Source organism: Chiloscyllium plagiosum, unplaced genomic scaffold (genome assembly GCF_037043375.1).
Source record: "Chiloscyllium plagiosum isolate Xiang-an unplaced genomic scaffold, Cpla_swu_hap1 HiC_scaffold_37, whole genome shotgun sequence".
NCBI lineage: Eukaryota > Metazoa > Chordata > Chondrichthyes > Orectolobiformes > Hemiscylliidae > Chiloscyllium > Chiloscyllium plagiosum.
The window spans coordinates 25,236,774-25,252,665 of NW_028270175.1; the positions used below are offsets into that span (position 1 = coordinate 25,236,774).

The window sequence follows — 15,892 nt, forward strand, 5'->3', positions numbered from 1 at the left end:
CCTTCTAGTAGAGGAAGAAGTAATTCTTAGAGTGAAAAAAATGGAAGAAGCAAAGAAGCACTTGCTTACCCTAACTCCCTTGCTCATCAGCTCCTAGACTGAGATACAAGTATTTATGTGTTCTGAGCTAGCTTAGCACCAGGTACAAAGAAACCAGTATAAGGTAATTTCTTAAATGAGCTAACTTCAGCTGCACACCCTTTGAGACTCTGAGATATTTCTGCTTAAGCCTGGATGAAATTTAGAATTTAAACATTAAATTTCAGTAGGAAATGATTAAGTGTACGAGTCCAACTCCTAATGTTCAGTCATGCTGTACCTTATTAATTTGCAATATTAATGTATGGTTGTACAGTGAACACAATTTTACCTTTGATTTAATGGGTCAGTTTGAGCACACTGAAATGTGTCCTATATTTTAACAGTAGTCTCAGAGGAGCTCTCAAGACCAAATAATTAATGTAACTTCTCTGTAGTTTAAAATGGACAATGGTGTTAATTTACTAAAGAAACATTTTCACTTTTATTCAGATTATTATTGATCATGAAACTATCCTGATCCTGGGAGGCTGTGGAGGACCCAATGCAGTGAGTACCTATATCCCTTTGCTGTATTGAGGCATTTTCTCTCTGCTTACCACCCCGAGAGCTTGGGCGAGGAATGTGATGAAGTTTACAAAGATTGCTATGTAAAAATTTGGAAAATAGCCTTTAAGAAAAGTGACTTAATCCTTTCAAATGTTTTCTGCTTTTAATATGCAGATAAGCAAATTCTGAATGGGTCAATACTACTTGAGTAATTGAGACATTGAGACTATAGCCACATAATTTAAAGTCATACTACTAATGCTGATTTTTAGTTTAGTTTTAAGATCAGCAGTATTTAAACCATATTTTAAAAATCGCATGAAAATAAATTTTGCCAAAAATAAACACCAGCGGAATGGAGGCAGTGATCCTAATAGTACTGTACATTTTGGAAGGCCGTCAACTAAATTATAAATCTAGTGGTCCCAGCATTGCACTTAATCATTTTCCAGTTCTACATTTCCTGCATTTAATGCATGACAATGTAAGAGCTTATTGATGGCTTAATTCAGGTTCTTATTCGGGCTTTTAATTCAGGCTTTGTAGGAAATTAGAAAATCAACATGTTTTGAATAAACTACTGTATTGTCCCCTATATAAGATTCATATATATAACTGTACGTGTTCAACTTTTGTATATGTAAGAGACACATCTCAGTTACATGAAAGAACAGTAGCCTATTTAAGATGTTACACTTCACTTCATGGAAATAAATCTCAATTTGGTAGACTTCTCCCAGCTATAGTAAATTGGGCTGAGGGTTGTTTGTGCTGTGTGTTAATTAATAGCTGATTGGGACCAGCCTGCTAAATAACCATGTCAGCATGCTTTCTCTGTATATATTAAAACTTGTTTAATTACTGTTCTGAAACAGCTGTTTAAGGATGCCTGGTTGCTACACATGAACAGCACACCTTGGACATGGCAACAGCTAAAAGTGGAGAATGAGGAGCATGGGGCACCAGAGCTATGGTGTCATCCAGCCTGTAGGGTAAGTCTTCACAAGTTTTGAAGTTAAACATGGAAATGTCGTGACTTAACTTGTTAATCTCATGACTAACTGAGAATAGACTAAAAACTTTCTGGGTTTGATGTATGTTGATTTCGCTGAATTTCGCTGGGCTGATTGATTGATTGGTACAGTTGACTGCCCTTCTGAAGTAAAAGAAGGGCACTTTAGCTAGTGTCTTTGCCTTTGATACCGTGCAGTAAACCCTACCAGAATGCACATATGCCAGTGTTGGTCATCTTGATGCAAGATGCATTTGTGGTTAAATAACACACAAACAGGCTCTTGGGTAATGTACTGAAGAATAACTGACATCTGCTGCTGTGCTACAGCCAGATATTAGCATCATAAGCAGAGGATGGAAATGTTGTGCATTAAAAAATGAAACAGAATAAAAAGGTTAGTATTTGAATTTCTGTTGGCTTGATTAGGGCCTTGTGGCTTAGTCCATGAAACCAATGTTTTTATTGGAGCCATTTACCGTCCAATCATCTGTGTGTAGAGAAAAGTCTTCTGACAAGTCTTGTTGAACCCGACATGTTAATTCTACTTTTCTCTGCGAGAATGCCACGTTTCTCAAAAGGGGAGGCACGATGGCTCAGTGGTTAGCACTGCTGCCTCACAGCGCCAGGGACCCACTTTTGATTCCCACCTTGGCTGACTATCTGTGTGGAGTTTGCACATTCTCCCTGTATCTGTTTGGGTTTCCTCTGGGTGCTCCAGTTTCCTCCCACATTCCAAAGATGCATGGATCAGGTGAATTGGCCATGCCAAATTGCCCATAGTATTAGATGCATTAGTCAAGGATAAATATAGGGTAGGGGAATGAGATGGGTGCGTTCTCTTCGGAGTGTCGGTGTGAACTTGTTGGGGCGAAGGACCTGTTTCCATACTGTAAGGAATCTAATCTAATCTAAAAAAAGCATAGAGTTTCTCTGGCTCTTATTTTTTATTTCAGATCTCATGCATCTACAGTATTTTGCTTTTACTTTACCCATCTATCTTTGTTCCTTTTAAGAGATTAGAGATTGACTTATCGCTCAATGAAAATCTCATCACATCTGACTGAGGTCAATCTCTATACACAAATTAATGCATCCAACAATTAAAATCATATTTTCTTTCCGTAAATAAAAGTCATTCTGATAGCTCTGGATTGAGTAGAGTCAGTACGTTTTACAGGTTGGTCAATTGGTTGTACTTCGCTATCCATTAAACCAGGGTACTAGTAAAACCACGGAAGATTGTTTCTTTATTTCCTCGGAGTAATTTGTTTTCTCTTGCATTGTTTCTTTTTATAATTCACGATTTGGTCCATGAGTTTGATATTAGAGAACTAGCTCTTTGCTGTTTGCTGTGCTGGTGATGCATTGGACACAGCTTTTATTGAATGAAATTCTTAAATCGTCAAGTGCTGAAGTACCAGTTGCAGTGTTGGAAGCTGGTGACATGATTCTAAGCTGAGGGAAATTGAACTAAAATAAAGTAACTACTCACAATTAGTGTTAAATTATATCCATTATAATGAATATGGATTCCTTTGAGAAGATTGCACTGATTAAAATAACATAAGGAATCAATTAAATACTTTCACCCAGCACAGTGAAAATTGATTTAATTGAATACACTACCACCCCGCACCAAACTGGCAGAGGACAGCAAGGTGCTTATACGAGAAAGGGATTCAGATAATTTTCAGAAAATTAAACTGATTCTCAGAAGAAATGGCCTTCCTCCAGCTTAATTGTTTTGTATAATCCTTCATTTCAGTAAGGCAGAGCAGGTTGTTATATTCATGTAAACAAAAATTTGTTTGATAGGTAGTCTTAAAGTACCACTAGTGATTGTGGTTAACTAAGCTTTCTGATTTAATTTCTAGGTTGGACAGTGTGTGGTAGTGTTCAGCCAAGCACCCAGTGGTCGAGCCCCTCTCAGTCCCAGCTTACATTCTCGCCCATCTCCTATCAGTGCCACACCACCAGCTCTTGGTGCAGAAATGAGAGAACATCGATCACAGTCCCCAGTACGGAGTACCGATGAAGTTCCATGCGTAAATGGACGCTGGGGTACATTGCGGCCAAGGACGCATAGGCCAACAACATCTGGTTCTCGGGAAGGCAGTCTATCTCCAGCCAAAGGAGAAAGGTCACCAGTTTTAAATGGTGGAACATTATCCCCAGGATCCTTAGCTGGCTCTTTGGACAGTCCAGTGCAGCCAGGATCCCCTGTCACATCAGCTGTGGTGGAGGGTTATGATCTTCGAGGACTTCCACATGTCACTAGGCAAAGCACACCAGTGGAACAGAAGGTAGATTCAGGATTAGATCCATATAGGTCTCAGGATTCTGTAAATTGGGACTCAAAAGCCTCTTCCAGCAGCAACCTTGGAGAGGATGGGAATAGGACAAGTCCAGGAACTGAGATTAATGTTGGGAATGCTCCAGAGCAGACAAATGGAATTCACACACCACCTCACGTGGCGAGCACTCCTCCAGGCCCAGTATCACCAGGAGCACTCCGAAGAGGGCTGGAGGCTGTGAAGGATTTCTTGCCACAAAGTTCAGCATCTGTTGTTTCAGCTAGCGGAAGTACAGCTCCTTTATCTGTAATGCCAGGAAACCCTGGTCAAAGTTCCAACAGTACTGATGTACCACTTCGCTCTGCACCTGCCCAGGCAGATGGACATACACTGCCACCAATTGCACGCCGGTTAGGCCACCACCCACCTCAGTCTCTCAATGTAGGAAAACCCTTGTACCAGAGCATGAACTGCAAACCAATGCAAATGTATGTGTTGGATATAAAGGATGCAAAAGAAAAGGGAAAAGTCAGTTGGAAAGTATTCAACAGTGGCTCAGTTGTAGGCCCACCAGAAACCAGCCTCCACACAGTGGTGCAAGGTCGGGGAGAGTTGATCATTTTTGGGGGGCTGATGGACAAGAAACAGAATGTGAAGTACTATCCAAAAACCAATGCATTGTATTTTGTGCGAGCTAAGAGATAATGCAACACCTCAAGGTATTTCACATTACCTGATGCACACCCGTAAGCTGTGAATTCAAAAAAAACATTTATCTGTAAAACTACTCTGGAAATGGCTTAAAGTTTGCTTGTCAAAAACACAAATTTTACTCCATTCCAGTGAGTTTGTTACATTCGGACTGATCTGTCTTAATTTGATTCTCGCTATGTTCTCAAAAGCTTCTGCTGCCTTCAATACTGACAGGAAAGGAAATAGCGTCTGAATATTTCCACCATTGCAGTAACTCGTATGTGGTATGCTACAGGTTAGCAAATGTGCTTTAGCTAGGTGAGATCTTACTATAAACAAATGCAAGTGCATTGATAATGGCACAATGGGTTTGCAGGAGTCTGCGATGCCTTGTTTGAAGTTGCAGCTTATCTATAGGAGCTAATGCCCACTTTGTTGAAATGGGGTATTTTGCGATTCAATATTTTGGTCGCAACCTTCACTCTGCTCAGTGATAAATTCTTTACCAGATCAGCTAACTGACATAAACCAAACACTCCAAGAATTGCACATGCTGACTCCAAAGCCAGTTGAGTTAAAGCATATGTTCTGGTCAATGAAAGGTACCATATAAAGTTTAACCTCTTTCTTTCTGCAGTTTATTAACTAATTTATTTTTAAAGAGAAACATAGCAGCTAATGTATTGAGAAAGAGAAATATAGGTGTGGAAAGAATTGGTACTGTTCACAGAACCTGTCCTATTGTGGATTGGGACTCACTGCTGGGGCATGCCTGAGCGGTTGTGGAATGGGGCACTCCTCCCTCAGCCCACTGCCCATCTGTAGTGGGGAGTGCTCAGTACATGTATCTCACTGCAGAAGGAGAATTTAAGAAATCAATGAACTTGTCATATTCTTGGTGGGGGGCAAGTAACCAAGGAATGTTGATGTTTCTAGAGTTGGTCTAATGGCTTAGTGTAGAGATGCTTGAGATACAAGCCCATAACTGCCTCAAGTCTTTGTTGCCCAGGTAGTAAAGTCAAATTGAATCAATCCAAATGAAGAGAACCTGTATGTTGATGCATACAGGCTAACTCTGGTAGTGATCAGTTGGATTGTATTTCAGCAACCTTGTGCTATATTAAATTCTGTCCCATGTCTGAATTGGAAATCTGACTCGCATTTTAGTCCAGTCACAGTTGGCAGCTGGTCTTAATTTATACTTTAATGGATATATCAAGGAGCTAGTTGATACAGCTGTCTCGATTTAATTAAGAATATCACACATCCCACTGACTTCAGTTATCTATTTTTTATGGCAAAGGGAATTTGTTAGGAGACATTTGAAGGTTTTCTCTTTATTTTCTGGTATTTTTGCTTTATGACATTGATTTTTTTTGCCTGTTCCAGCCAATTAAACTCATTTAATTGATGCCTTTGTTTGTCAATTACGTAGAGGTGTCCAGCGAACCATAAACATTTTAAATTAAATACATTTTCTTCACATTTCTTGTAATGACAAATTTATCATTTGACTTGGAGTTTATCCATGGTAGTTGTCTCACCTTGATTTCAAGGCTAAGATCAGAATGAAGTTGCTGAGAAAAATGGCTACCAAGCTGCAGTCTTGCAATTGAAAAATTTTCCTGAACTATTTATCTTGATGATCCATGATTTTTGTGCTCAGTTTTTTCAGTCTTGCAGAAGACAGTATAATTTGCTGATATTTTGTTGTGAGCGCCAGCTCCCTCCAGTGATGCCTTTGTGTTTACTCATCTCTGTTGTGCCAAGGGGAGGTGATGAGCTCTGCAGTTTCCTGCACCCTCAGATCCCTGTATCATATATGGTTCCCTGGGTAACTACCACGGACAGACTAATAAAGGGAAACAAAACCACAGGACAGAATGTTAATCGACATCTAAATTAATTTTTCAGTTATTTTGTGGCTGCCAAGATAGTCTTAGCTCAGAATATTTCTTTGTCCTGTTTCTCACTCGGCAGTAAGAAGAGAACTAATAGCATTGAACTCCAGCTTTGGCTATATTCAGCATTAAGCAGGCTGTGATTTAAGCTCATAGGCACAATGAGCAGGAGCTGTGGTTAATGCTGAAAGTTTAAGGGAAGCAGGTGTGAACAGATTCCACAAATTTTTGAGTGTCAGTGTCCTGGAAAATGGGACAACTTTGTGGTGTAATATGCTGCTTTGTACCATACATAAGTTACTTAATTGTTCACATCTAACAAATTGATGATTACAAAGAATGGAGAATTTGCAGAAATATAGCCCAAGTGCAGTCGAGAGGAAAATTTGCACCTTTCAAAACACATGGCAGTAGATACTGGTCCCAGACAATAGTTATCCTTGCCTTTCACCAACTTGTAACTATCAGATTGGAACTTAGGAAGTCATCCTGAATTTTGTTGGATGGTTGAATTTTTTTAAATCTACTAATATGTATCCATGTGGCCAATTAAAATTTACCTAAACACTGGAAAATAGAGGACCTACTTCTCTGGCAGTGATGGATATACATGGCAGTGAATGGGTGCAACAAATGTATTTAAACTGACTCCATCAGCTGTCTTTGTAAATGCAGTGGTTTGGACTTCTGCAATAAAATATATCTTTAATACATGTAACATTTTATATAATGTGATCACAGTCTGGCTGATTTTTATGCTGTTTTGGTTTCCCTACAGATGCTAGATCCTTAACAATGCAGCTTGGTGGGTTAAATTGTTGACCGTTGCCCCTCGAACCAGAGAAGAATGCATTCCTTGAGCACATATGGAAGTCACGCTGGAGCAAAATGAGTTTGTCATGGGGCTCTGAATGAATACTGTGATTTTGGACTCTTAGATTCAGTTGAGTGTATGCAGTGGTGCACTGCTACCTAGGGCTTACAAATGTGTTGAAGGCAGTAACGGGGCTTTAAGCTGCACACATATGGTCCCTTTGCCAGACCTGCTGCTTTGATCTATTTTCTACAGGTTTCAGTTAACATAAGGATGAACTAAAATGCTGCTCAAATTTTGAATCAAGTAAATGTAAGTGGTGAAAAGCGTTTTGATGTGCTCCAGGCATATGACGAGATTGTTGGGCATGTAGGTAATTATCTGGTGTATCCTTTTCCCACCACCGTTCATTGAATTCATGCCCTGATTTGATGAGGTTTGTGGTGCAGATGTATTTTGTATTTGTGATTTTTCTCCAAGTAAAACCACAGCTGTGGTGCTATTTATGTCAGCCTCTTTCCTTATCAATTAAGCGTACTATTGATTCACAAAATCACAGTGACATTAAATTCTATGCAATATTTTCATCCCCAAAACTTAGCTATTCAGATCTGGTTCCAGTTTATCCTTCCACTGTTCTTAAAGTTTTGTTTCTATCTACCTGGATTATTGCAGTCACTGTCAGTTTTCTGTCTAGTTTCCTGAGGGAAAAGGTAAGCATAGTCTCTTTGCATTTGACATTGCTCAAAAGATAATAAATCTGGTGGTGGGTGTTTAGAAGCAGTCAACCTTCTGTACCTGACTTGGTAATTTGATATCTAAAGCATCTCGATCCATCCTACTCAAGGATATTGTTGATTGACCAGCTAATCTCACTAAGTGACTTAATGGGGTGAATCTTTATGGAACTTTGGATTATTGCCACTGATGCTCAGCAAACTTAAATGGACAGAGTAAGTCTGAACAAAATAGTGGGAAGCTCACCAGTAATCCATATTTGAGAGTTGTGAGCTTTTAGCTGATTATGTACCAACAGGTATCTCTGTATACACTTGAAAGTCCTTAAAGCTTTTGCTCCGCCAATGTGTGCCTAAGTTCTTAATCAGTAGATGAAGTGTGTTTCTATGGGAAAAGTGTTTTGGTTAAATACAGTCATTCTACAGGTGTAACCTGCTTCAAAGTCTCAAATATAATATGTTTCTCTGTGGCAGACATCTGATTGTCCAGTACTTTTATTGGCATCCTTGTTACAGATACATGGCCATTCGTCTTTGTCCTAAAATGTCTGGATGGCCTGATTTCGAAATGGTAAAAATGCATGACTGTTGAACCAATTATATTTAACAGAATACCCACATTTTGGCTGTGTCTTCATCTTAGCTGCTATCATCAGATCTGATGATTTCACATATTCAGCTGTTGCAGAACTTATACAAAGAGTTTCAAACACAAAGGTGGGGGAAGTGTGACACATGAAGTCTGTAAACTCTTTGTTCATTGCTTATTTATAGTCTCAGCAAATATCCTGTCTATTGATTTATTTAAGAGAAATTAAGGGCAAGTTTGTTCCCTTCTGCCAGTTTCTGTCAGAGTATATTTTCACATGGTGTGGATTTATTTTACTGCAGTTTTTACTTTTCTGTCCCTTAGTCTTGTACTTAAAAGATGAAAAAGTGAACCAGTTTCTATACTGGCCATCTAGCTTACAGGTCATGTCAGTTCAAGCATCTCTATTTTCCTAGGATCAAAAGAATGTTAAATTTTCATTACTACATTCAGGATCTGGATTCTCTGGTGTTGTCAACTTCATTTATTTTTGTGTTGAGAGGTGCTTGCTTGGAATAGCTAAATCTATTTCATAAAAGGCTTTCACAGTCATCAGATTTTGGGAAGACTAACTTCATATTAAGTTTTAAGGTTGAAGTGATTGAGTGATACACAGGCTCAATCTTCCTCCACATTTATTGCAAAACGTACGGTTTAGTATTCAAAAAAAAAACAAATTGCACTTAAATTGCTCAGAATTTACTGTAAGACTTCATATCAGAAAAAAAATACTTTTGAAATTCAGTTGTAATGTAAGGAAAGATAATTTGCACAGAACAAAGTCCCATAATTTTGTAATTGAGCCAAGTCACCAATTACTTTTTGTGGTTATTCAGGGATGAATGTTGGTCTGAACACTGAGAAATGTCGCCTTGGAATAGTGCTGTGGAATCTTTACTATGCACCTAAAAAGGCAGACCTGGTCTTGCAGCCCTGTGCCACCATTGCTGCATACTGCTGCACGGTGGCACAGTGGTTAGCACTGTTGTCTCACAGCGCCAGAGACCCGGGTTCAATTCCCGCCTCAGGCGAGTCTCTGTGTGGAGTTTGCATATTCTCCCCGTGTCTGCGTGGGATTCCTCTGGGTGCTCCGGTTTCCTCCAACAATCCAAAAATGTGCAGGTTAGGTGAATTGGCCATACTAAATTGCCCGTAGTGTTAGGTGAAGACGTAAATGTAGTGGAATGGGTCTGGGTGGATTGCGCGTTGGTGGGTCGGTGTGGACTTGTTGGGCCAAAGGGCCTGTTTCCACACTGTAAGTAATCTAATCTAATCTCCCAAGTAAAAACTAAACCTATTTTATTATGCTTAAGTGACAGGCTTAGAATGTTCAGTGTGCTGGGATCTGAGACCGTGCATTTTGTTTATTGTTGTTATGTATTTTGTGCTTCAGAGGGGTTTATGCAGTGTTAGCAATGATAAAATTCTGGGGAATGGAAATATAATTTCAAAACATTCCTTCCTGTTTGTATTTATTTCTGGATTGCCAAACAGTTGGGTGGTTCCTGGTAGCAACAAGTTGTTAACTCTTCAGTATGAACGAAGGAAATTTGTTTTGCGTTCAATTTTCTCACACCCTTGGAGGCTTTTGTCTTGTCTATACTAAATGACTTTTTTTCTTGCTCAGAGCTGCAGCTGGCTATTTGAGTAGAAAGTCTGCACTTCCTATGGGCAAACTACTGCTTAATTTTCCTTGTAGAACGTATGTGTGTGTGAATTGTAAAATTAATCTGGAAGGAGGGAATCTGGGATTGCAGCAAACTGAGCCAGAGCAGGTTTCTGACAAAGCCAGGTCATGAGGCTTGATTCACAAACAGTCTGCTGCTACCACCTACAGAAATATAAAGATACAAACTTTTTTTTATGCAGCAGTGGGAAATCTTATACAATACCAGATTTTTTAACTGTACTACTGCTGCAATCAGCTGTAGGTCTCTGACTCTTTTTGTTTTCCTAGCTGCTTCATTTACATCTAGCAATATCTTCAATGCTGAAACAAGAGCAAGGCGCTCCAGATTCTGAAAATCTGAAATACAGTTATTGCTGGAAATGCTTGGCAAATCTACAGCATCTGTGGAGAGAAGCAGAATTAACTATTCAGGTTCATGACTTTTCATCATAATGCTGTCTAGTTTTTTTCCAGTAGTTTAATTAGTTTGCCGAGCTTGAGATTCCCTCTTCTTTGCCCCTTCCCCTCCCTCCACAACTCCACATATTGGCGGACACTAGAGCAAAGCCTAGGTAGAAGCCTGACACATGGATTATTTTTTACAAAATGGCATACATTTTAAAACAACAACTGATGTTGTATACTCTTGTATTAAGATTCCAAATTTGAAATCTGAGTTTTTTTCAGTGGAAGGAGAAAATTGAAAAATTATCTGAACAATTTATAACAACAATTTCATGAGAATCACTGGAGTTTTGTAGACCATGCTTTTATTCTGAAATTACTGTTGTCGTGAATGCAGATAATTGAACCAGTTTTGGGAAGTTGTACTTAAACCAGGTTTCTCCCCATAAGAATAACTTCTGTTTATATCAGAACCTTCTGCTCTAATTCAGTGGTCTTGTGTGAACTCTGCACAGCATTCCTACACAGATGCAACAATAGTTTGTTAATGGACTGAGCAGGTGTGTTGCCTGAGTCCATGATTTAGAGTGCAATGGAGGTGTTTTGTAAAACTGAACCAACCTTTAATAAAAAATACATTGTTTAAAGAAATAATGGAATTCTTATTGCTGCTGAGTAGAGTCCTGATGTGATTGTGTAGTCTTAATATTAATTGCATCTCAACTACAGGGATTCCAAGTTAAATTCTTCATCTATACTGTATGGAGTAATTCCTGACAGATTAGTTAATGACAATATCAGCAGTGATGTGAAAAGGGACATCCACCACAATTTTTACTGCTGTTGCTGTGCCATATCCTCTGTTGAAAAATGCAGAAGTCTGAATACCTTCAAATGACCTGCTAACACACACAATCTGGACTGACTCATGATTATTTGAGTGAGTTACTGAAGGATACATAGTTCTCATGGGTCTTGTACCCAGCAATGGTCAACACTGGAAAGAAGAGTGAGGAAAGAATCTGTGAAATTTAGCAGGAAAATGTGTATCTTGTGATTACCTGCCACAGATAGCTGAATAAAAAGGTGGATATAATGGCAGCTGGCTGGCTGAATATTATTGATGGATGTGGTCCTTCACCTCTCTCAAACTTTGTATATTTTGCATTCTACTCCAGTTTTTCCCCAGCTACCAAGTTGACCAAAGTGCATGTTGAAGCTTGAATAAAATAGTAAGTTGGCCTTACTTGTAGAGTGTAAGGAGTTTGAATCCCTTTTGTGTTGAGGCAAGTTGAGAAGCTGCTCAATGTTGCCCCAGCCATTAGATGGCATTCTGTATTTTACAGAATACACTTATGATTTTAAAAAATATGCATGGCTAAAATAACTGGAGCCTTTTCCCAGAGGTCAGGTTTTCTTGAGTTGATTGTCTTCTTTAATGAAATGCTCAACCCCACCAAAACTTTAAACAAGCAACAAGGTTTTGATAGTTCTAATCTGAGATTTCATCAATTGCTTCTTTATCATTGCAACCGTAAGGAGTGCTTTGGGGAGAAAATCTCAAATTTGTTGAATATTTATGGTTTTCTTTAATTAATGAAATAGGTGGAAAGATATCTAAAGCTGGAGAAATTATATTTTCATGGTTCTATGGAGAGGAGATGATCGCTGGAAGACTGGAGGTTAATGAATATAATAACCTATTTTCAAAACATTCAATAGAAGAAGCCCAGGCAACTAAATACCAGTTAACATGTGACAAGTAACATTTGGCGATCTTTAACAGAAATGAAATTGCTAATTGCTGCCTCCACTATTTCTTTGCCCACTTCTCCTGGGGTTCTTTGGTGCGTCCATCAGCTCTCAGCACCTTGATCAGGTTAACCAAATTCTCTAATATGTGCCTTATATTTTTGATAATAACATCTTTTAACCAATTCACTCTATTTCTATCTGAGTATTCTCTTATCATGGAAGGAAATTAGGTATAGCTACTAATCTCAATATTATCTTTACTAACAATTTGCCCCCTTAGGAATAGGAGAATAAGGCTGGGATAAGTAGGTTTTTGAACTTGGGAAATAAAGGGATTTGTGACAGAACATCATCTATAATGAAGCAGGCATGAAAGGTCATTTTGTCTATTCCAGTTCCTATTTCTAATGTTCTGTTCTTACATTTAAATGTCGTCACTGATAAACTTGTAGAATACTTTTTTTGAGATTCTCTTCTCATATTACTCTTGTTTTCTGAGTCCCTTTACCAAGAAAATAGACAGTGGCAGAAGTGTGAAGATAAGCAGGAATGCAATGATGTTGAACTGGAAGTCAGATATGAACATTTATCTTGATGTTCAGTTTTGTAGTCCAGCTTCCCAGGCTCATTTTTGAAATTAACAGAGTTGCTATAGTATATCCTGAATAATACTTATTGCAACAACAGTGGACCAGTAGTGAATGTCGAATTCAGTGGCTGGGACATTCCTCAAGGTAAGAGTTTTATCCTGGATGGTGTTGAGCTTTTTGAGTATTACCCATCCAGGTAAAGGTGTATTCCATTATACTCATTTTAAAACTGTGCATGTGAAGACACTTTGAAAGGGTCAGGAAGCGTTAACGAATTATCGAATATCCAGTATCTGCCCTTTAGCCATGGCCAATGCACTGGTCCATTTAATTTTCAAATGAGATATCTAAGTCCTGACAGCCAAATAATATAACTTGCTTCTAATTTGTTTGTTCTTTGGAGGTTAATCTTAAAGTCATGCCTTGAAGTTACTGACTCACCAACCGATGACTGAGTCCAACTTAGATTAGAGGTATTCAAAATTGGTGATTTAATATTAAATGATCTCATGTCAATATTTTATAGAAAAAATCCAAAACTTGTCCAGCCTCTAATCCTTTGTATCATAAATGTTTTCTGTATTCTTTTCATGATATTGTATAAGATATTCTAACTTTATTATTCAATCACGGGTTGTGGACGTCGCCACATTGAGTGGCATTTATTGCCCAAAACTAGTTGCTCTTGAGAAGATGGTGGGTCAGCTGCCTTCTTGAATCTCTACAATCCATGTGCTGTATGAACGTTGTTCAGGAGGGAATTCCAGGATTTTGTCAATATATTTCCAAATCAGGATGGTGAATTGTTTGGAGGTGAATTTGCAGGTAATAGTGTTCCCATATATTTGCTATTTTGTCCTTCGCGATGGAAGTAATCATTGGCTTGCAAGGTGCTGTCTCGGGATGTTTGAACTCTGCAGTGTACTTTGTAGATAGTACACTGCTACTGAACATTGGAGATGGAGTGAGTGGATGTTCCTAATCAAGTGTGCTTTGTCAAGCTTCTTGAGTGTTATTGGAGCTGCACCCAGGCAAGTGGGGAATATTCCATCACATTGCTAACTTGTGCCTTGTAGATGGTGCCTTGCAGATGGTGGACAAACTTTTGGGAGTCCGGAGTTGAGCTACTCTACAGTATTCCTACTGTTGTAGCTACTGTACTTATATAACGAGTGCATTTGGGTTTCTGGTCAACGGCAAAATCCATCCTCTTTCTCCTCTCTCCACCACCCCCGATGTTGATACTGGGGCGATTTAGTGATGGGAATGACAGTGAATGTGAAAGGGTGGTGGCTTGTCTCTTACCGGAGATGGTCATTACTTGGCATTTGTGTAGCAACTGAAATCAGAAACTCAACAGAAGCTGAAAAGCCAAATGGTATGGAGAGTCATAGCCAAAGTTACTACAAAGGCTACTAACACACCAGCATAAATGAGTTTGAGGGCTACTTTCATTACTGCTATTCCAGGGCGTAAAGCCATCTTTGCAAGAGATCAATGAAGATCTACAAAATCAAGAGTCAATTCCAAGTACATGTTTAGGAATTAGAAGGACACAGTCACTCTGCAGCAGGTTGACAGTGGTGGTTAAACACAGTGGCAATATTGGATGATACTATGAAACTTGCCTCACCAAAGGAAGGCAAATTCTTTCAGACAACTAAGAGAATGTAGAACTGTGTTTTAATCATCAGTATATTTGTTTATGAAAGCTTTTGAGCACTTTCTGATACTGACGGTTTTTACAAAATATTATAGAAGAAGAAGAAATAAAGGTATACATGTGGAAACAAAAAACAAAAAATGGCAGTATGTCTTAGCATTTGCTTAAATACAAAAAGGATTTGAGCTTACATTAAGCTGTGTGCTGCATTTTTTAAAAAATGATACTTCATTTCACATACATTTCTGCACAGGAAATATTGTCAAGTAGAAGTTTTACCCTATGATTTGTTGGTTAAATATATAACCTATGGATTGTCCAATTAATGCCACATAGATCAAAAATTTGCAGTTTTTCAATGCCTGGTCTCTCAGTTGCCAATTTAGCATAGATGATGTTGCAATGATAAGGAGGAAGCAATGCCTGTAGCCAGAATATTTCACTGCCATCTACTGGAAAGTGCTATTCATAACCTCAGTAATTTGTCACTACTCTCGACCCTTGTTATGTGAGGTATCAAAGGGGCAGGTCCCAACTGATCAGCAATGATTATAATGAATGGTGGATCAGGCTGATTATGTACCAAGAGGTATCTCTGTATACACTTGAAAGTCCTTAAAGCTTTTGCCCTACTCTTGCTTCCATCTTCTATGAAACTGGAGAAAACATAAAAACAGCAATAAATTGTGATGGGGTAAGTAATGGCATCTCATAACCAAGATTTCATTGGTCAGTGAGACATTAACAAGAAGCATAAGTTTTAAATAATTACAAAAAAGTTAGGGAGATGAGAAAAATGTCCTTTATGTAACTCTAGTCTTTTGCCATAAATAGCAATTAAAGCAAAGTCTGTAAACTTATTTCAGTGGGAATTATAGATACTTGGAAAAATAATATCAAAGTTATGAGAATTGGGCAAATTACTGATAGACTTAGATCAGGCAGGAAAAGTTTAGTGGAGACTTTTATTTGTTCAGAGGATGTGGATATCACTGGATTGGCAGCATTTATTGCCTATTTGTAATTGTCATTGAGGTGGTGATAATGAGCCAACTTTTTGAACTACAGTTCATGTGTTGGAGGTGCAACAATAGTACTGTCAGGACATTCTGGATTTTTGACCTAGCAACTGTGAAGGACTAACAGTGTAGTTCCACGTCAGGATGGTATGTTGCTTGG

General features: G+C 38.6%; 1 protein-coding gene across 2 annotated transcripts in view; it reads left to right on the top strand.

Moving 5' to 3' along the window:
* The window catches only part of fbxo42 (F-box protein 42), a 48,322-nt gene extending 36,963 nt beyond the window's left edge, over positions 1-11,359 (top strand). The window contains exons 8-11 of one of the 2 annotated variants that reach the window (XM_043675752.2): positions 532-588; positions 1,464-1,580; positions 3,478-4,616; positions 7,270-11,359. In XM_043675752.2, the coding sequence (XP_043531687.2) occupies positions 532-588; positions 1,464-1,580; positions 3,478-4,602 (1,299 nt within the window). In that variant the 3' untranslated portion in view covers positions 4,603-4,616; positions 7,270-11,359. Of the gene's footprint in view, positions 1-531; positions 589-1,463; positions 1,581-3,477 lie in introns of both variants that reach the window. The other variant, XM_043675751.2, reaches the window with a different exon arrangement.
* Positions 11,360-15,892: the final 4,533 nt, after the last annotated feature.